The sequence below is a fragment of the Candoia aspera genome, chromosome 14 (assembly GCF_035149785.1).
Source record: "Candoia aspera isolate rCanAsp1 chromosome 14, rCanAsp1.hap2, whole genome shotgun sequence".
NCBI classification, from domain to species: Eukaryota; Metazoa; Chordata; class Lepidosauria; order Squamata; family Boidae; genus Candoia; species Candoia aspera.
The window spans coordinates 5,940,376-5,962,210 of record NC_086166.1 but is presented as its reverse complement, the minus strand read 5'-3'; the positions used below and the strand labels follow the sequence as shown (position 1 = coordinate 5,962,210).

At 44.6% G+C, this 21,835-nt stretch overlaps 1 protein-coding gene across 1 annotated transcript in view; it reads left to right on the top strand.

Annotated features, from left to right (window-relative positions):
- Positions 1–21,835, top strand: part of TRRAP (transformation/transcription domain associated protein) — a 141,852-nt gene that overhangs the window by 100,644 nt on the left and 19,373 nt on the right. Inside the window, exons 58-66 of the mRNA XM_063314921.1 lie at positions 1,471–1,662; positions 4,843–5,038; positions 7,315–7,580; positions 9,000–9,100; positions 12,514–12,715; positions 13,958–14,122; positions 15,853–15,943; positions 17,217–17,416; positions 20,111–20,372. Of these exons, the coding sequence (XP_063170991.1) occupies positions 1,471–1,662; positions 4,843–5,038; positions 7,315–7,580; positions 9,000–9,100; positions 12,514–12,715; positions 13,958–14,122; positions 15,853–15,943; positions 17,217–17,416; positions 20,111–20,372 (1,675 nt within the window). The remainder of the gene's footprint in view (positions 1–1,470; positions 1,663–4,842; positions 5,039–7,314; positions 7,581–8,999; positions 9,101–12,513; positions 12,716–13,957; positions 14,123–15,852; positions 15,944–17,216; positions 17,417–20,110; positions 20,373–21,835) is intronic.

Here is a 21,835-nt window from a genome sequence, read left to right as displayed (position 1 = left end):
TTATAACAAGTGTATTTTGGTGCTGGGATTTGTGTGGTTGTGCGCGCGCGCACGTCTGCTGCAGCTGTGCAGTAAAGAATAAATCGCAGGGTAGGCTAAGAGGCCTTGAATTGCGGCCAAGTGCATTGATCAGTTCTGACAGCTTCTCCTTGTGTAGTCGTGCAAGCTAAAGCGATGTGACAGCCACCAGGACGATGGGCACTTTCTCAGTGGAGCTGCAGAGAATGGGAGATGTTCAGTCATGAAGCCTTACTAATGAACTCCAAAGGGAGGGGAAAAAAAACCCACTCTGGTATCCGTTGAGCTGCTCTGATTTTGTTCTTATTTCCATTTAAAAAAAAAAAGGAGGAAGTGTTCATAAATGCAATATTGTAAGCATAATTATCTTAATGCTGCTAGTTCATCCCGACCGACTTTCACTGGGGGTAGCTTAATGCAGTTCAAAGCACAGTTTATACCAGCTGGAGTTGTGTGGGTGATTTGGCTGTTCGTCTTGGCCGAAAAGGGAAGTGTGGGTTGGCTTGCTAGGATATGGGGGGTCAATGAACCTTTGCAGACCACCATTTGCTCTAAGTATGGTTTGCCAGTATGTATGAATTTCCTGGCTGTTAAAGGATTAAAACCATTGCTCTCCTCTTAAAAGAGGCAGGAGTGAGCTTATGAAGTTGGGTCTTATTCAAATGAGAAATTAAGGCAAAGTATCAGTCTTCATAGCCTCATGTGGCACAGAGTGGTAGGTGGCGGTACTGTAACCAAAACTCTCCCCACGACCCGAGTTTGATCCCAGCGGAAGCTGGATTCTCTCTCGGGTAGCCAGCTCAGGTCGACTCAGCCTTCCATCCTTCCGAGATCGGTGAAATGAGCACCCAGCTTGCTGGGGAAGGGGACGACCAGGGAAGGCAATGGCAAGCCACCCTGCTATAGTCTGCCCAGAAAACATCGCAAAAGCGGCATCCTCCCAGAGGGTCAGACATGACTCGGTGCTTGCACAGGGGTCCTTTCATCACATCATCAGTCTTTATAGCATGGTATGAGCCTTTGATGCAGTTAAGGTGAGCCACAGTTTCATGTTGCATCTAAAAGAGGCCTTTCTCGACCTTTTGACCCTGGAGGAACCCTTGAAATATTTCTCAGGCCACGGGGAACCCCTGCACCTTCAGGCTCAAATAGAGGGCAGAAGTTACAAAACGATTATATTTGTTTTGTGGGTAGGCCTGTAGGTGTGCATTAAAAGTCTTCTTAAACTAAAAATAAAGAATGAAACTCGCCTCTTTAATGTGAAGTTCCCTGAGTTGGAGATAATTTTTTAAATAGATTGTGATCTCCCAGGGAACCCCTCGTGACCTCCTGTGGAACCCGAGGGTGCCACGGAACCGTGGTTGAGAAACCCTGGTCTAAAATCATCCACTCTTTTTCTTGGGAATTCCCTTGGTCCTGACACCTCCCCCTATCCTCTTCTTTTGTCCCAAGGTGGAGCTGAGTTGTCCTAAAGAGATGGCATGGAAAGTCAACATGTATCGGGGTTATTTGGCCATTTGCCACCCTGACGAACAGCAGCTTAACTTCATTGAGCGCCTGGTGGAAATGGCCAGCGGGCTGGCTATCCGGGAGTGGCGAAGGCTTCCGCAGGTGGTTTCCCACGTCCACACGCCACTTCTTCAGGTAAGACAGGCTGATCTCCGGAGATGCCCAATTCTTTTGCAGGTGGGTCACTTTAACCACCAAATGAGAGAGCTAATAATGAAATATGGAGGGTTTTTATCTCATATTTTTGCAAAAATCATTCTGGGATATTTGCCTTTCCTTAACCAGGTAGGGAAAAGAATGCAGAGTAGGGCTTATGAAATTCTTTCTTTAATAAGGCTCAGAAAGAAGGTGGGAGAGAGGCTTAGAATGGGGCGCTTGTCAACTTCCCAAGCTGCTGCCCTATTTTGTCTCCTCTGGGAATGCATTGGGATATTTTTTTTTCTGGAATTCTTCTCTCTGCACCGCCTGGCCAGATCTGGCTTTGATATCAAACTTTCTTTTGATGGGGGGTCCCCCCCCACCAAATTTGGTTCAGTTCTGCTCTGTTTTTGGAGTCTCATCTTGCTGGTGGACAGATGGATCAGGAGTATCCTATTGGGTTGGAAAGATGTTTGTTTATTGATGGTCCAAGATGATCATAAAAAATAAAATACAGCAAATATATTGAATAAAAGAAATTACGTAACATTAAAAAAAACCTGAAACAGTTAATCATGTTAATCAATTAGGTGATTTCTAAAAGCCATGGCTATCAATAGGAATTTGGTAACCTCCTTAGAAGTCTCTGAGAATTGATCACATCAATTGATCACATCTTCTTTTAAGAGCAGTAATCTCATCATTACAGGAAATCAGGAACACCTTTTATGACTAACAAATTTTATTAAAAGGCATAAGCTTTTGCGAGCTGTATCTCACTTGTTCAGATACATCAGCCTAACCCAGTGTTTCTCAACCATGGCAGCTTTAAGATGCACGGACTTCAACTCCCAGAATTCCCCAGCCAGCATGCTGGCTGGGGAATTCTGGGAGTTGAAGTCCGTGCATCTTAAAGCTGCCAAGGTTGAAAAACACTGATCTAGGCTCTCTGTGCATCTGATGAAGTAAGCCACAGCTCACAAAAGTGTGTGCCTTTTAGTAAAATGCATTGGTTGGTAGAAATGCTACCAGATCCCTGATACTTTGCCATCATATTCCAACATGGTTCTTCTCCTGCAATACTCACAGGAACAACTGAAATTACTGATAATTGGAACTGTGTGCTCAATCGCCATTGGGTGTATAATGGGCATTACAACAGCATGCAGGACACAGGTTCAAATTCTGTCTCCAAGCGCAGATGGTTTTCTTACGGAAGGAGCGTCTATTCGCCAATTGTCATCCTAATGGGTCATTCTCTAGTTTGCGGAAATGTGGTATCTTTCTCTTGAAGTCACCAGGGTTGGCTGCAAGGAATCCTTGGAGAGCTCAATAGGGGGGGAAAAAATCCCAGTTCTTTTATACTCTGATGCATAAACCTCCTTGAGCTGTGAAGTGGTCGCTGGGCCATGAAGTTACTGAATGATGCCCCTGGAGTTCATGGCAGAACAAGTACTACTGAAAGGGAGAAGAAGGATGCCATAGCAGGGATCAATTAGGGGACTTTTTCCTGACCTGGCAGCCGGGTGTGAAAGATGTCTTGCTTTCTTGCCTTCTCTTAAGCCTTTTCAGACCATTTTTTAGGTACACATATTAGGCTATGTTTCCCGTCCTTGGCCAGTCCCCAGTGTGAAGACTTCAACTCCCAGAATTCCCTGTTACACATGGCCCACGCTGAGCATTCTGGGAGTTGAAGCCCATCCATTTGGAAGCTGGCAAAGTTGGGGAAGTACGTGCTAAGCTATCATGCAGTTGGCTTGATCTTAGCATGCAATACCAAACCAGCTGTTTTGATTTGTGGACTATGATTTATAGCTTAGCGCAGCCTTTCTCAACCTCCTGGAGGAACCCTTGAAATATTTTTCCGGCCTTGGGGAACCCCTGCCGATTCAGGCTCAGATCTAGGCCAGAAGTTAAAAAATTATTATGTTCGTTTCATGGGTATATATGCATTCACAGTGTTTTCAAACTAAAAACGAAGAATGAAACTTACCTCTTTGATGTGAAGTTGCCCAATTTTGAAATTGTTTTTTAAATAAATTGTGATTTCCCAGGGAACCCCTAGTGGCCTCTTGCAGAACCCGAGGGTGCCACGGAACTCTGATTGAGAAGCCCTGGCTTAGTGGGTTCTTTGAAATTATTTGTGGTTTACTCAACAAAGTTTGGTTAAACCGTTGGTGGCTAAGCCTGATGGACGACCTCAATCATTTTCTCATGTGAGATTGCTTAGGTGGGCTGTGAATGACAAGTTAGCAACATGGCAATAAAGCTACTCAGCAGTAATTACTTTTTTCTAGATCAGATAATGGGTGATTAAGTACCTGCTTGAAAATTAAATTTATATGATGAATGGGGTAGGAAGAAGGTGAAATTCTTGTGGAAGCTGATACCACGGCAATTATGGGTGGGAGTGGGGGTCGGAGAAAGAGGCTGCCTTGCCTAATTTATTTTATTTTCAGAGGTCCGTGCCAGAAGCGTGGCCTAACTTTTGGGGTATGAGAGACAGTTACTTGAGTTAGTTGATTAATAGCTCATACAAGTGTTACCTTTTACAAAGGAGGTCTGCAAATGGCTTACATTGGTTTACTGTCTCTGCGGGATTTACATTCCAGCAAAGTTTTTAGGTCCACTGGAGCTTAACTCTGTGCTATGTAGGGGTCTCTCGAGCTGCTGGTTTCTGTGCCTAGCAAGTACTGGAATTTGTTAAGATGTGTTCGAAATAAGCAAATACAGAATGTACAGTGATGAGCATGTTGGACTAGGAGATTTGGGGTCAGATCCCCATTTGGTTATACCGTATGGCGTCTGCAGGGTAATCTTCAACTGGTCATGTGCCTGTTTGCACACAAGCCCTGGTGTGGGCTATGCTTAGTATGATGCTGGAACCCAGCTACGTTGCCTATAGTAAATAAGGCTTCCTTCCCGAGAGTTCAAGAACCCACATTTTTAAATTTTCCTAACCTTCCTCCCCTTCCCCTTCTTCCTCCTCCTCCTCTTCTTCTCCTTCTTCTTCTTACTCTTCCTCCCCTCCCCTTCCCCTTCCCCTTCCTCCCCCTTCCCCATTCCTCCCCCTTCCTCCCCTCCCCTCTTCTTCCCCTTCCCCCTTCCCCCTCCCCTTCCTCCTCCTCCCCCTTCCCCTCCCCCTCCTCCTCGTCTTCATCATCGTCGTCTTCCCAGGCTGCCCAGCAGATCATTGAACTTCAAGAAGCTGCCCAAATCAATGCAGGGCTGCAGCCGGCCAATCTCGGGCGGAACAACAGCCTGCACGACATGAAAACCGTGGTGAAGACCTGGCGGAACAGGCTGCCCATCGTGTCAGATGACTTGTCTCACTGGAGCAGCATCTTCATGTGGCGGCAGCATCATTATCAAGGTGGGCCCCCCTCCGGAGGGGCCTCAGCTCCTTCTTCAGAAAGTTCATTGGTGCAACATCTTGCTGAGACCCTCTTTGGGAGGCCGAAAGGAAACAACGCCACTTGGTGGGGTTTTAAAATTCTGTTCTGGGGAAGCTTGTCTGGGAAATCAAACCTCGGGATCAACAAGCTCTGTGCGAAGCTGGGGCTTAGCGATGTGAAACCCTCTTTTTTCCAAACCCGTTTAAGGAGAGGCACTGATGTGTATTTAACGGCACACATCAAATGGGACGATGACACATTCCTAACTAAGTCGGGGTGGGGATGCAAGGATTTTTATTCTGGTTTTGAACCAAAGTATTTTCAAAGCAGCTTAACCGTAGATCAGTGCAAACGAAAGTGGCCGAAAACAATAGAACAGAAAGGCTGAAATAAAATGAGCGCTGAGGACTAAAAGAACAGCTTAAACGCTGGAAGTGTAAAAGGGCAGCTCATTAGCGCCTAAAGGCAGATGCTTTCAGTTTCAAGGAAGTTTCAGTTTCCGTGGAAAGGGTGCTTCGTAGATGAGGCCCTTACCTGTTTAATCTCCTATAACAAGGATACCCACAGCGAGTCCTTTGATTATTAAGATGCTCAGGCCAGTACAGATCTGAAAAGGTGAACCTTCAGGTACTCACGTTTCAAGTCCTTTAATGGTTGAGACCAGCGCTTGGAATTTTGCTTTCCCAGGAGGAGAGATCCTGATGAGTAATTCTTTATTTCAGAGTATCCAGTCTTTCCCTGTGGGATGGGGCCACCTGTAGGATATAGGAGAATGAAGTGGAGAACCTTGCCCGAGAGGGGGTCAGCCCCTTTAGGTAGACCAGACCAGGAAATCCACTCCACAGGAAAGCTAAAACTACTTTTATTGAGATTGGCTAGAATAACCGAATCTTGCAAGTCAGACTTCACTGGACCTCTTCCCCTTTCTTATACTCCAGGATGGTGTCTGCCTGAGTAGCTTCTGAATATTATCTCATTTCCCTGGATTTAAAAAACGTTTCAGTCCCTTTTGCCTAGATGATGGTTCTTGCATATTTCCATCAAGGTCTTCTTCCATCCTCTCTAGAGTGGGGTCCCAGATATTGCTGAAGTAGATCTTCCTGCAGCCTGCACCATTGGCCATGCTTTGCAAGGCTGCTGTGAGTTGGTCATCCGCATCGGCAGGGTGGCAGATTCTCTACCCCTGTTTTAGCCATCCTTGCTAAACATATATGGTCAGAGGCAAGAGTGCTATGAGATGAAGAGATAGGAGCACCAGGACCTGCTTTCTACTCAATCAGTTCTTGGACTTCTCTAGCAGAGGACTTTCAGTGATGACAGAAGCTCTTCAGGGGTTTAGGAAGAGTTTTCCAGATCCGCATCTGAGACCTCTTGCATGCCAAGTGTCTTGCCACTAAGTCTAGTGGGAAGGCACCTGAACCAGGAGCATTGCTGAAGTTAAGTGAATCTGGATTTTGGGGTGTCCTTCCTCTGACAAGGACTGGAACACTTAGGAGACCTCACAAGAAAATCCAAGACCGTCTGATAAGTTATATTTTTAAAGACAGGGAGATGTAACCAAAGAATTATCAGCAACTCTTTTGATTCAAGAACTAGTCTTATGCATAGACAATTTTTTTTTAAAACCTCCTTGCATTTTGTTTTTCTTCTTATCCTGTATAATAGACTGCCAGGTCCTTTCTTTTGAATCGCCTGGCCTATTTTCATCTGTGCTTAGTGTTTGCGTTAGGGATGCGGTGGCGCTGCAGGTTAAACCGCTGAGCTTGCCGATCGGAAGGTCAGTGGTTTGAATCCGCGTGACGGGGTGAGCTCCCATTGCTAGTCCCAGCTCCTGCCAACCTAGCAGTTCGAAAACATGCAAATGTGAGTAGATTAATAGGTACCACTTCGGTGGGCAGGTAATGGCGTTCTGTGACTGTCATGCTGGCCACATGACCACGGAAGTGTCTACGGACAAACGCCGGCTCTTCGGCTTTGAAACGGAGATGAGCACCGCCCCCTAGAGTCGGACACGACTGGACTTCATGTCAAGGGAAACCTTTACCTTTACCTTAGTGTTTGCAGTGGCCGAATTTCCACTTATCTTGTTTTTTACTGATAGTGTGAGAACTCAGTTTCATCCCTGTTTATGCCACTTCGGGTACCATCATAGAAGGAGGACAGGATATATATGCTGTAATTGGGGAACATAGATAACTTATGTTCATTCTGTGTTTTGTTTTGTTTTTTTAAATACTCTCTATCGCTTTTCTAGCCATCGTAAGTGCCTATGAGAACAGTACTCAACATGATCCTAGTTCCAACAATGCCATGCTGGGAGTCCACGCATCGGCCTCAGCGATTATCCAGTACGGCAAGATTGCTCGGAAACAGGGTCTGGTCAACGTAGCCTTGGACATCTTGAGCCGCATTCACACCATTCCAACTGTGCCCATTGTGGATTGCTTCCAGAAGATTCGGCAGCAAGTCAAATGCTACCTCCAGCTTGCTGGTGTGATGGGCAAAAACGAATGCATGCAGGTATAGCAGCCATGTTCTAGACCAGTGTTTCTCAACCTCAGCAACTGTAAGATGGGCAGACTTCAACTCCCAGGGAATTCTGGGAGTTGAAGTCCACCCATCTTAAAGTTGCTGAGGTTGAGAAACACTGTTCTGGACTATGTGCAATATTTTTCAGGGCACATGCCATTAATCCCTGATTTGCTGAATAACCCTAGTGGTCTGGTTTGCATATAACATTGAACCATGGTTTACAAACATGTTGAACTAAGCTAAAAGCAGACACATCACATTTTGCTTAACAGGATGTGTGAACACAGCCGATGGGGGTCTCTCCTGGTCCAGTGGAATGGAGGGTTGTATTGGGGTCTAGTTTTTGAGAAGCAGAGAATGGGATTAAGAATTCAGCATAGAAGAAGAAAGGGGTTTTGATAAAAATGCAGAGACCGTTTCAGCTTGGAGCTAAAATCCATTACAGCAGGGGGAGGGCAAAAAAGGGGTGGGCATCCTGAAACTCAGCTTCAAATTAAACAGCCCAAATAACACGAGAGACTGCTCAAGAGAATAAAACACAAGCCATGCATTGTGATTAGCGGTTTGCATTTAAATTATATCCTTAGGGATGCAGGATACCAGATCAGACTAATGGTCCTTATAGCTTAATATTGTCAACACTGATTGGCCCAGAATTTCAAGCAGGCTTTTTCTCTGGTCTGCCTGGGGATGTCAGAAGTTGATCTTCAATCTCTTAGTTCAGGAGCCCATTGATCCATAATGCTATGCAGATGCCCAGAATCCCATCTTTAAGTAGGATGATTGTTTTTGGAGAGAAATTCCAAAGGCTGCTCCTGTAGCAAAGTAGTATGAAGCTGTCCTTCCACACATATGTTCATATATAAGGATACTAATGCAAAAAAGGAACATTGGTCTTATACAGGTAGTCCTCGCTTAACAACCATTTGTTTAGTGACAGCTCAGACTTACAGTGGTGCTGAAAAAACTGACTTATGACTGGAACTTACACTTACGACCGTTGCAGCGTCACTGCGGTCATGTGATCACGATTTGGGTGCTTGGCAACCGGTTCACATTTATGACTGTCGCAGCATCCCACAGTCACGTGATTGCCATTTTTTACCTTTCCAACTGGCTTCTGGCAAGCAAAATCAATAGGGAACCACATGATTTGTTTAAAGACCACATGGTTTGCTTAATGCCCATGGTGTTTCACTTAACGACTGCTGTAAAAAAGGTTGTAAAATTGGGTCAGATTCGTTTAACGGCCGCTTTGCTTGGCAACCAAAATGCCAGTCTCAATTGTGGTCGTTAAGTGAGGGCTACCTGTACTGTGAAGTCCTGAGTTTTGAAACATCTTAATATGTCTTTGTCTGACTGATACATCTCTTTGCAAACCTTGCTGTGTCCAAATCTGTCCGATAGGGCCTGGAAGTGATCGAGTCCACAAATCTGAAGTATTTCACCAAGGAAATGACTGCTGAGTTCTACGCATTGAAGGGGATGTTTTTAGCTCAGATTAACAAGTACGTATGTTGGGTAAAATGTTGCAGTAACATCTGAGAACGCGTATAAACCACACACACAGACGAAGCTTTGTTTCGTTCCCTTAATTCCAAAGGCTTTATGTGCAAAGTGAGAGCTTCAGTGCGGGCCGTGCATAATAATAGTAATAATAATTATCAGCTGCACCCTACTCAGTGCCGTAGAAAGATTGACGGGTCCTACTCACTCCTTTGTTTAGCCTTTTAATTGTACTTCAGTTAAAATTCGATGTTATAGAGGACCAATTTGCTTTCTCTCTTCGTTCTGGAACAGCCTTGACTGAGGTGGGTTACAAAAGAGATACCAGGTTAGTGTCTGTTTGTAATTAATATTAGCCCTTTAAGCAGTTGAAACTACAAGTAAATCACTACTGGAAATTTGCTGGTTTCTTTCTTTGTCAGATGTATCCAGCTGCCCATCTCACACACATTAGTTAAGGAGCAGTAGTTCCTTTAGGCCAGAGATGCAGAAAATGCCAACAGGAACCCGAGATCCCTTCTTTTGACCTCGGGATATCCATGGGAGATGGGGTGGAGGTTGTCAGAAAAAGCCGAGGTGGTGGTTACGACCTTTTAAAAATTGTTTTTAATTGAAACGCTTTCCTTTTTTATATGCGTACATTTGTTTTGTGATGTCCAATTGCAGCCTCCTTTCTTCTAATTGGAACCCGTCCAGTTTTAGTTCTGTCCTCTGGAGCAATTCCGAACAATTCTGTCCTGTCTTCTACTGTACATGCCAGCTGTGATGGGTTCCCATCATGGCCTGTTGCGTATGGCTAGGTTCCCACTCCACAGCTGATTCTAGACCACCTGGCCCTTTTTCGCCTAGTCTAGCGTGTTGGGCGAATGCTGTCATTTTGAAATCTCTCTGGGTTCAGTGATGCTTACAAGGAAATGCACACAGAACTGGAGAAGTTAAATGCTGTTCAGCTTCCTTTAATGGGTTGGGGCTCACCAGCAGGATGCAATCAGTTTAAGGTGGCTTTCTCCAACGGCACCTCTTTTTCCCCCTTAAAAATGGATGATAAATAATAAGTAATGATTTTAAGAAGGGGAGGGGGAGAGGAATGGATGGAGAGGGAGCGTATGTAAAAAATCTGCTTTGGTGATATTCATCTGTATCTCCATAAACTCATGCTTATTGGCCTTTCCTCAGAAGACTGTGCTAAAAGTATTAAGAAATTTCCCCGGTGGGATTGCTCAGCCTTTCTCTTTAGAAGGAGATTTATGTAGATTTAAACCAATGAGCTTGCAGTGCAGTATGTAGTGTCTAGTCCCATGACAGGACAGGAACCAGATCTTGGTGGAAGGAGAAGAGGATGTGAGGGAGAAATACCTATTATTCTGATGACACATTGTGCACATGATCGGGTCACCCTGGTTGTGTGACTGATGGGGAGTGCAAAATCCACAAAAGTTAAGAGTGAGCATCGGAAGAACCTGCACGGAGCTAGCACAGGGTGGAGATGGGTTGTCACAAAACTTGACTAGTGGGCTAGGCCTCTAGGATGCTTCTGACTATTTTTAAAGTTTATTTTATTTACTTACCACATTTGTACAGAATAGCCGCCCATCTCACCTAGTGACTCTGGGCGGCGTACATCGTAAGACAAAATAGAAGTAAAATACAGAAAACCCGACAAACCCACAATTTAAATTAAAAACAAAGTGAAGAACAAAATGGCAGCCAGCACACAGAGAGTGCATCAGTTAACGATCCCATAATCATCTGGCAGGCTCCGCTCTACCATGGGATCCCCAAACTCGTTGTTTTGAGGGCCTTCCGGAAGGCCCTTGATGATAGAGGCTGGGACTGTGCTTTACAGCCTGTGAATTTCCAATTTAGGGTTTGTTTGTTTGTTTGAATTAATAGAACCTTTGAAGAAAGCCAGCTCAGCCCTCTGTACACCGATTATGCGCTCTTGTTTCGGGCCCCTTAACATCTTTCTGGAAAGGCAACCCATCCTCCCTTTTTTTCCCCTTCAAAAAACCTCACGGCCAAGCTGCGAGACGGCCCTGGGCCTGCTTCTGTGCTGCCGGGTTTTCAGAACCCCTCCATGCTGAACTGGAAGCAGAGTTGAGCCTGTAGTCAATGCCATTTGCAGTCCTTGAAGAGGAGGGACTTTAAAATGGGTGGGGGGGATTCACCTGTTGTCCAGACACACTGCTTAGCATCACAGTGGCATAGGGTAGGAGCATTTTAAATCAGGAAAACGGGATTAGTTGAGCAGAAAAGTGCAGTAGCCTCTTTCTTGTTAAAGAACTTGGTGAGCATGTTCAGAAGTTTCCTCTGCAGAGGAAGTGGGGTTAAATAATTTAGATGACCTGCCTACCGGCAAGGTTTTGGACCAAATACAGTCTTCAAATGCCAGCTTCACTTTGTCTCTTGTCAAAAATGAAGCGGGAAAAAAGGACATACAGGGAATCGGGGATCTGGGGTTTCTCTACCGTATTTTCAAGATGTTTGCTCAGACCAAGATTGAGTTGTGATCCTTGCCTGTCCGTTGGAAGACCTGGGATTGAAAGATCATTTGGATAGATGGCTGGGTCAGGTCAGTTTTGCCAGCCATGTGGCTTGGAGGCTGTAGGAGGGTAAAGAGTTATCAGAAGCCTTCGTGATAGATAACCCCGGACGAGAGGCGAAAACAGAAGAAGCAGTGGCTGGAAGACAAATCCCTTTGTTAGCAGTTGAAAGGAGAAATATGGCAAGCCATTTATCAGCTATTTTCCTTTGGTAATAAGCTGTAAGGCTTTGCAGAGTCTGGGATGCTGAAAGCTGTTAGCCAAAAAGATGAAGACGAAGGTGAAAACCAAGCCCAGTAATACAGAGGCTAATTAGCTGTTTAATAAGCTATTTGACAGATAGGCTTATTTTCCATTTGGCAGTGTTTTTTCACCCAATCCCATCCGTTGTTTCTTTTTTAACCACTGCAGGCAGATAACTGGGCCGTCCTAAATTAAGTAAACTGGGCTGCTTCTGATGCTGCACCAATGCTGAAGGGAGCAGAAAGTGGAAATGGGTTCTTTTTTCCTGAAACGAAGAGAGCTGTGCAGGTGTTTGAGGCAGGAGCTTTGCAGTTGCTGTGAGATTGCTTGGAGGGGTTGCACATTTTTCTGGATTGGCCTGTGCAAGCAGTTGCCGATGCTGAGATACAAGTAGCGCAGATTAGCCCATCCGTGGTTCTAGTAGGTGTAAAGATGGTAGCTGTGGCCAAGGAGGAAGGTGAAAACTTCTACTTCTTCCTTCCTCCTCACTCCCCTTTCTACATTGTGAAGTGAACCCATTATTTTTCAGCCTGAAAGATGCAACAGTTGTTTGGATTTTTGGACTGTCCAGTTCCATCATTCTCTTCTCTGTGCCCAGCAAATATCCTTCCCTGTCGTGTTCTCCCCAGGTCTGAAGAGGCCAACAAGGCTTTCTCGGCAGCAGTGCAGATGCATGATGTGTTAGTGAAGGCCTGGGCCATGTGGGGCGATTACCTGGAGAACATCTTTGTGAAGGAGCGTCAGCTGCACCTCGGGGTGTCGGCGCTTACTTGCTACCTGCATGCCTGCCGGCACCAGAATGAAAGCAAATCCCGGAAGTATTTAGCAAAGGTGAGTGTTTTCTTTCGGAGACAAAACCACCTGAAAGACAGAGGTGGGCAGTTTCTTTCTTGTGGAGTTCTTGGTGTTCTCTGAGTTTGGTTGTTGGCTTGCAGATGTTTCATTACCTGACTGGATGACATCGCCACTGCTAGTGAATGAGGTCACCTAGTCGGGCTACCTAGTCAAGCTGATGATTGTCCCTAGTTAGGTAATGAAACATCTGCAAGCCAACCACCCAGCTCAGAGAGCACCAAGGACTCCACAGTTCAACCCTGAGCTACAGATGTTCTCTTCTGTGGGAGTCTGTTTCTTTCATCTTTGTCGAGGCAGGAAAAGGAAAGAGAAAATAAGTTTTGCCCTGTTGCTGCATAACAACTGAGCTATTTAAGCCAGAATAGGTGGGACGGCTTAGCCCACCCAATCAGAAATGGGTCTTCTTGAAATAAGGGAGCAAGTTGCCAAATAATCACAGTACCTTTTTCTTATTATTATTACTGCTACTACACCCACTACTATTTACGCACAGTCCACCAGATAGTTCAGACTGGGTATGATACTTTAGGTTATCAGTTCCTTCCCAAGGATCTAGGATATTGTCAGTCTTGTGAGGTAGTCCAGACAGGAAGCACGCCCAGATGAGCTAATTCAACTTTACTGTAAGGTTACATTAACAGAATCTTGCAAGTCTGAAAGTACAGTTCTTCCCCCTCTTGTCTTTACAGTCCAAGAAACTAGGGAAGGTCCCTTCTGAGATGTTTGCCATGTCCACATTGCTGCTGCGGGCTCAGCTGCCTCTTATCTGTATAGCCTGTGGCTCTTCCTCCTGTCTCCCAAGGTCATTCCCACAGACCATTACAACAAATAATACTGCAGTAAATCTTGAGTTAACACATGTTGATGCAACAGAATTAGGCTGACTCTTATGCCACCGTTGCCATGGCTGCAGCTCTTCCCCCAACTCCCAAGGTCATTCCCACATACCATTACAGATAGTTAAGGAGATTGTAATATATGCGCTGCTCCAAGTAATGCAACTTTTTGTAATTGAAGAGTTGAGATTCTGTCCATTCATCTGGTGTCCAAGTGCCTTTTCGGATCTTTGGGATGGCACCAAGCACTCCAGCCATTACTGGTGCCATTATAACTTTCTTTTTCCACATTCACTTGATCTCTCTTTGAAGGTCTTCATATTTTCCTGTTTTTTTCTCATTGTTTCTCCTCCTCCTCCTCCTATTTTGTGGTTTGTTTCAGGTTCTTTGGCTCCTGAGCTTTGATGATGACAAGAATACCCTGGCTGATGCTGTGGACAAGTACTGCATCGGAGTCCCGCCCATCCAATGGCTGGCTTGGATCCCACAGCTCTTAACCTGCTTGGTTGGATCAGAAGGAAAACTCCTCTTGAACCTTATTAGTCAGGTATGGAGATGTAGGAAGGGGATGAACCATGGTTTGATGGCTAATGGTCTTGTATTTTTGGGATGGAATTTTCTGGGGTTCTTGCAGGAAAAAGGGGTTGCTAGGAGGCTGCCTGGGGACTTTTGCTGTTTTCAAAATGACGGTTTTACCCTTGACTAATATTAAAGAGGCCTTTCTGAATTCTGTCTTGTTCTCACTTCTTGGGTTGCCAGCCACGTGGGGCTTTAAACCACCACGTGATCCCAAAATTCCAGCTGTAATCCATACCCCTGTCCCACATGGTGCAGATGGTGCAAGGGTTGGGAAGGAAAACCACTTGTCATAGATTCTCATATCATAACATCTGATCAAATGTATTCTTTTGTTTCATGGACACCAAAGTTTATACCAGTGTTTCTCAACCTCGGCAACTTGAAGATATGTGGACTTCAGCTCCCAGAGTTCTCCAAGCTGGCTGGAGAATTCTAAGAGTTGAAATCCATACATCTTCAAGTTGCCAAGGTTGAGAAACACTGGTTTATACTTTTAAAGACAAAAGTGCCATGTTGATGTCAATTCAGCATCTTACCTTACCTTACCCCACTTCTCTTCCTCCCCCTTCTTTTCTGGAAGAAAACCACTTGCTAATTGTGCTTTTCCCCTTTCCATTCGGTGGCCATTCTTCACCTTTAGTGCACAGTTTTTGCTGAATAAGGTTCCACTCTAATGAGCCTGACTAATACAAAGCACACAATTTATTGGGAATTTGCAGCCTTATTTAAAGACTAGGTATCCTTTTTGAGTTTCTCCCTTTTATGATTAGCATATATAACATCTTTTTAGCATCCTTGCCAACCTTGTGTTATGCAGATATCTGGCATATTGGGTACTACAGCAGAACCTTTCTCAGCTTCCTCTTTTAAGCACATCAGGAAATGTGTCCATGCAGAGGAAGCAGAGGGTGTTTAGACGATGCCCTCTGTTTCCATCTGATGTTAACAGTAGACATCCACAGAAGGTGCAGCATTTAAATTGATCATACAGGCATTTAAATCTTAACTTAGATAGGCCCAGGATGATTTTCTGGAATATCTGGGATGTCTTTTGGAGGAAAGATTTGCAATCTGGATCTGCATGTGTTTAATTTTGATCCCAGGTTTATGTACGTTTGGCGGGGGGGGGGCAGAGTTCGATCAAGAATCATGCTGGCTTTCCAACTCACATGTCAGGGCGAATCAGCAAAGAATAAGTGGTGCAGGAATAAAGAAGTAGAACCAGGGCAAAGCTAAATTTGATTTAGTTGAACATAAGCTATCAATAAGACTGTACCCTAGCTGTTCATTTCCTCCCTTGTTTTTATTACAAATGCACATTGTGGGGCAACTGAAGTGGTTCCAGTGGGAAGGGGAGCATCCAGACTTTTGGGGATGCAAAAGTGACTTTAGATATACATCCCTGGTGGACCCTTCTCGGATAGGTTCCCCTTTAAAGGTTGTGGACTTGTCTGTGGGGGGAGCAGGGAAGTTAGATGTCCTTTCAGATTTGCGTAAAACTGTTCCCTGATCATCAGACACTTCGTTTTAAGATTAACCTAGCCTCTCCTCCATCCCTTTCTCTCTCCTCTATATAAATCATTATTAATTGATTTCATGGAGACAACGCTAGACGTAAATCAGTGGGCAGATTGCTGTATGGCAGTACTTCGGAGACGGACGTTGATTTTTAACACACGCTTCTTTTTCATGGAATAGGTTGGACGTGTCTACCCCCAGGCGGTTTACTTCCCCATCCGAACCCTCTATTTGACATTGAAGATAGAACAACGAGAGCGTTACAAAAGCGGTAAGCTGGAAACATCACAGTGCTGTGTCCTCAGGGGCTGGTTCTCAGGTCAGGGAAAATTGAGTTACGTTGCCTCCTTGGCTGGCAGATGGGCAGATCCTTTCTTAGCCTTCTTTCCTAATTGGAGGATGGGATCAGATGGATCCAGTTAAACTCTTAATTGCCATTTTAATGATATTTGTGAGGGGGGCTAGAATTTAGCATCTTTAAAATTGCAGTTGCAGTAAGGATTCTTTTCTTACAGCAGCACCTCTGAGGGATATAAAATCCCCCAATACTAAATTATATGGGTTCTCATAGACCCCAGCTCCATTTTCCTTCAATCCAGATTGTCCTGGAGTCAGGAATAAGGTAGATTTGGGGCAGCTGGTTGTGAGATTGAATGAAAGGCTACTGAAATGGACCCAGCTTGAGTGTTCTGCAAAAATATCTTCTTGAATGGCCTTGCTGAAGTGGAAATAAGGTATTCTCTTGGTGGCCACCTCCTGCCCACCAAGAATCTGTTGACGTTTGCCGCATCTTTAAGGCAGCTGCAACGTGTTTTTGAGGCTAGGCTGTGCTTTGCAGTCTTAGCAATATTTTCTGGGCATTCCCTTCTCCTGGAGAGGAGTATAGAGATGGCCTTCAAGAAGGCATTCAGTGACCATTATGTGAATGTCAACTGTCAGCCCCATGAGGCAGAGCAGACCAGGAAAATCAACTCCACACAAAGGCTAACACTACTTTGATTGAGATTGGCCACAGTAACAGAGTTTTGCAAGTCTAATTGTGTTGTACCTCCTCCTCCTCATTGTTCATTGAATTAGGGAGGTGTCTGCCTGAGTCACTTCCAAACTTCATCTGGTTGCTGTGGACTTAAAATACGTTTTACCCCTTGTTGCCTTGGGAATGGCGCTTGCATGTCCCCATCATGATCATCTTCCTCACTCTCTACATCAACTTAGCCCAGATAGTTAGGAAGGGTGAGGAAAAAGACTGAAGATGGCCCTGCGTTGATTCTGTTTACTATAAGGTGGGGAGAGAGAGAGAGAATCTCTGACCGGCTTTCAAGTTTCTGTTATTATACCCCCGTTTCTCAGCCTTGGCAACTTTCAGATGTGTGGACTTCAACTCCCAGAATTCAACTGGGAGAGCTGAAGTCCTGAAAGTTGCTGAAGTTGAGAAACTGCCCTATAACAATAAAGTAGAATTCCAGTAGTCCGTGTTGTATTTGTTTCCCAACCTGGCCTCCTTTGAAGGGCTGACCCCTTCTCCTTCCCATCTCCCCCTCAAGATTCTGGGCAGCAACAGCCGAGTTCCGTCGGAAACCAGTCGCATTCCGCTTCTGACCCCGGGCCGATCCGAGCGACTGCCCCGATGTGGCGATGCAGCCGGATCATGCACATGCAACGGGAATTGCACCCAACGCTCCTCTCGTCTCTGGAAGGGATTGTGGATCAGATGGTCTGGTTCCGAGAAAACTGGCACGAGGAGGTAGACTTTGTTTTCATTTGTTTTTTTTAAAAATAAGTTTTATTGGAAGTTTTACCAAGAACGTAAAAACTAACGCAAACTAATAGCAGAAAAAAAGAAAGAAAGAAAAATAAAGAACGAGCTTCCGATTTCCCTTGCAGGACATATTAGTACAATTACAAAATTATCTCTTACTCTATGATTACAAAAAAAACTCACTATTTTCTACCATCCAATTTTTTTCTAATCAAAACCACAAGTCGTAACAGCATTTTTTCCCTTCTCATGTAAAAAGTCCATAAGGGGTTTCTGGTCAGCCACAAATGCAGATATTGCTTTTTCTCTGACCAAATAAGTTACTTTAGCCATCTCTGCAAGTTCCATCATCTTCATCAGCCATTCCTCCATTGCGGGTGGTGTCGAACCTTTCCACTTTTGAGCATACAATAGTCTCGCTGCAGTTGTCATGCACAAGAACAAAGTTCCGTGACTTTTTTGCCAGTGACTTTGTTTTAATTTGAGATGTTTGCTCCTTTGCATTTGCCCCTGCTTCCCCGAGTACTGGAATTATTTTATTTTATTTTATTTTATTTTATTTTATTTTATTTTATTTTATTTTATTTTATTTTATTTTATTTTATTATTTTATTTTATTTTATTTTATTTTATTTTATTTTATTTTATTTTATTTTATTATTTTATTTTATTTTATTTTATTTTATTATTCTATCTATCTATCTATCTATCTATCTATCTATCTATCTATCTATCTATCTATCTATCTATCTATCTATCTATCAGATTTGTCACCGCCCATCTCCTCTGACCGGAGGGAATCTGGGCGGTTTACAATACAGGACAATACATATACAATGAAATTCTAATAAAATCCCACTAAAACAATTCCTTAACTACCCCAGCTCATAAAATCCAGATGGCTGTGATCTCCTTCAGTCATTATGTAGGAGGGGCACTTCAAGGCACTAGCCAACCCCAAGTATGTCGATTCTCCTCCCTTATCTGCATATCTTCTTATGCAGGGGTGTGGTTCATATTTTTGCACCTGGTGCCCTTTGTAAGCAGGGCATTAAGCAGAGGAAGAGCCTGCCGCCTGAAGTCATGGATATTCCACCGCTGGAGGCTTTCAAGTAAAGTTTGGACAGCTATTTCCCTAGGATGGCCTGAAGATTCCTGTCCTGGGAGCGGGGTTGGACTAGAAGACCTCCAAGGCCCCCTTGCAACCCTATGATTCTCCGATTCTATGACTCTGTAGCAGAGGACTGGAAGCATTTTTTTTAGAGTTTTCTGGTGGTAGTACTATTTATTGTATTTGTTACTGATAGGTCTGTGCTACTCTATTCCAAACTGGCATACTGCAGAAATAGAGGTGGAAAATATCAAAACAGTGGCAATTAAAGTATATTATAATAAAAGCAAACCAATCAGCAGAAGTAGACTGTTCCCCGTCACTGTGGGGACCTGATATTTATGTTTTTTGTGGAGTCCTTGGTGCTCTCTGAGCTTGGTGGTTTGCTTGCAGACATTTCATTACCCAGCTAGGGAACACCATCAGTGCTCTGGTGTTACCTAGTGAGGCAGTCAAATGTCTGATGATGTTACCTAGGTGGGTAGTGAAATGTCTGCAAGCCAACCACCAAGCTCAGAGAGCACCAAGGACTCCACAGTTCAACCCTGAGATACAGATATTCTCTTCTGTTGGAATTTATGTATTTATTAGATTTATCTCCTGCCTTTTTGGTCAGAAGCTCAAGGTGGTGCCCACAGTTTCCCCATATCATTTCCACCACCCCCACCCCCAAACCATAACCATGTGAAGAAGCTTTGGCCAAGAGAGAGTGACTGGCCAGAGTCCCCCAGGAAGCTTCCGTGGCTGAGAGGGAACTTGAACATCAGTTTCCCTGCTCCTAGTCCAGCACGTTAACCACTACACCATGTTAGTTCTTGGGCTGAAAGGAGAGTGTCTACCCCAAAGTCATCCAAGGAGCTTCAGTGGTAGACTAGAACCTGGGTGCCCATTCAGCACCTTCAACACCACACCTCGCTAGCTGTCCTCCTTTGCATAGCCAGCAAGAACATATGACCTCTTTCTCTCATACATGTATAGGAGATAAATTCACACATGAAGCTACACTGTGATTTTTGTTGCTTTTGTTAACGTCGCCACAGCTGGCTGGGTTCTAAGCCAACACTCTTAAGCCAAAGTCAAACAAACCACATTGAAACTTGGCATGATCCCAGCCAGTCCCTTGATTCTTGCAGTGTTGTTTCCCATTCATGTAAGCACTCATGCCACATCTTTCAGGAGAAGAACTCCTTTGAAGCATTTAATATATTTGGGGCAGAAGTAACGGACGATGCGGCCGAAGGACAGAATATAGGCTTCATAAATAAATTAGCATATTTCTAAAGTTCTTTCGGAAGCCAGGCAATATCTTGACAAGCTCAGAGTGATGTAGCTGTAAACGAGAGGGATCTTCAGCCTCTCTTGGACTTGAAAGCTAATCATTTCAGTATCTGGTTGTGTCCTATCTGCAAAATTCTGCAGGGTTGGATTTTGGCCATCTGCGGCTTTGGTCTCTTGCAGTCTTGTGTTCCAGGTTTGTTCCATACTTCCTGCTCAAAAGTCCCTCTTTGTGTTGTCTCTCTCTGTGACCACGCCACCCCACCGGTCCGTCCCATGTTTGGTGGCTTTAGGTTCTCCGGCAGCTTCAGCAAGGCCTCGCCAAGTGCTATTCTGTCGCCTTTGAGAAGAGCGGGGCCGTTTCGGATGCCAAAATCACACCCCACACCCTGAATTTTGTCAAGAAGCTGGTCAGCACCTTCGGAGTGGGCCTCGAGAACGTCTCCAACGTGTCCACCATGTTCTCTAGCGCCGCTTCTGAATCACTAGCCAGGAGGGCCCAGGCCACAGCCCAGGATCCTGTCTTTCAGAAACTGAAAGGGCAGTTCACAACAGGCAAGTCATTTCTAGACTGACTGGAGCTCAGTGTCGGTTTTCCTTGTCACGATCCCCTCCCCAGTTTTGAATTAACCACGGTTCCCCAAATTTGGGATTCGGAATATTCGTGATTGTCTTTGAAGCAGGACATTCTCTCTTCTTCGTTGGGGGGTGGGGGTGGAAGCAGCAGGACAATTGAAACTTTTGGCTATTAGGTCTTTTCCAAGCTCTGTTATAAAAGTTGCGACCCATTACAAAAAAATACTTCTGTGGGCTTTCAGTCTACCGGACGTGACGCCTTAAGTCCTTTAAAAAATATGAATAAGAAAATAATCTTCAGGTCGTTCAAATTCGTGGTTGAGCAGCCCTCTTGAAACGCGACGATAAAATTTGTACGTGAGTATTCCGCTCCCCCCAAATTAATAGCATTCATACAAGCAAATAATTTAAGCTTTTGGTATCAGGCAGTTGCAGCATGGCTTGAGGGTTTGCATCCGAGCCAAATAATTTAAATCTATTGCTGTAATTGGGTATTTAAAAGGGCCACTTGGGAGGCATTGCAATAACGTTATTGGTTTTATATTAGCCAGTTGCCTTTTCCATTATTTCAAGATTGGCAGTGAATAAAACTTTGATCTGTGAGGAGCACCTGTGTGAAGCCATTTTAAAATGAGGCAGGATGTTTACTGCTCTGCTGAAGTGTGAAAGCACGGTTGCTCTGAAGGAAGCCCTGTTGGGTTTAATCTGGACTAAACATGCTTCAGGTTGCAATGTGAATTGAACTCCATTTGTTCTCCTCCCCATGAAACAAGTAACAGAACGATTTCATAAAGGTTCCCCGCTCCCGGTTTTCTGACATCTAGGAGGCCAACTTGTATGTACAGGTAGTCCTCGACTTAGGACCGCTCGTTTAGTGGCTGTTTGAAGGTACGCCAGTGCTGAAAATTACGACCAGTCCTCACACTTACAACCGTCGCTGCGTCCCAGTGGTCATGTGATCAAAATTCAGGTGCTTGGCAACCGACATGCGTTTATGATGGTTGCAGCATCCTGGGGTCACATGATCACCATTTGCGACCTTCCCAGCCGGCTTCTGACTAGCAAAGTCAATGGGGGAAGCTGGATTCGCTTAACAACTGAGTGATTCGCTTAACAACCATGGTTATTCACAGCAAAAAAGGTCATAAAATCAGGTGTGACTCACTTAACAACCGTACCGCTTAGCAATGGAAGTTCTGTTCCCAATTGTGGTTGTAAGTTGAGGACTACCTGCATATGCATGCTTGCAAATGTGACAAGCATGAATTTTTTCCCCCTCCCTCTGCCTTGCAAGATCATCAACCTTCATTCAGAGCCTTCTTTGTGCTTTATTTCAAATATAATTGCTGTAAAGAGACATTTGAGCATAGCACTGAAACGTGGCATCATTTCTTGGAAAGGTGGATGGATAGGGAGAAGATTGAGGATGGGGAAGCAGACAT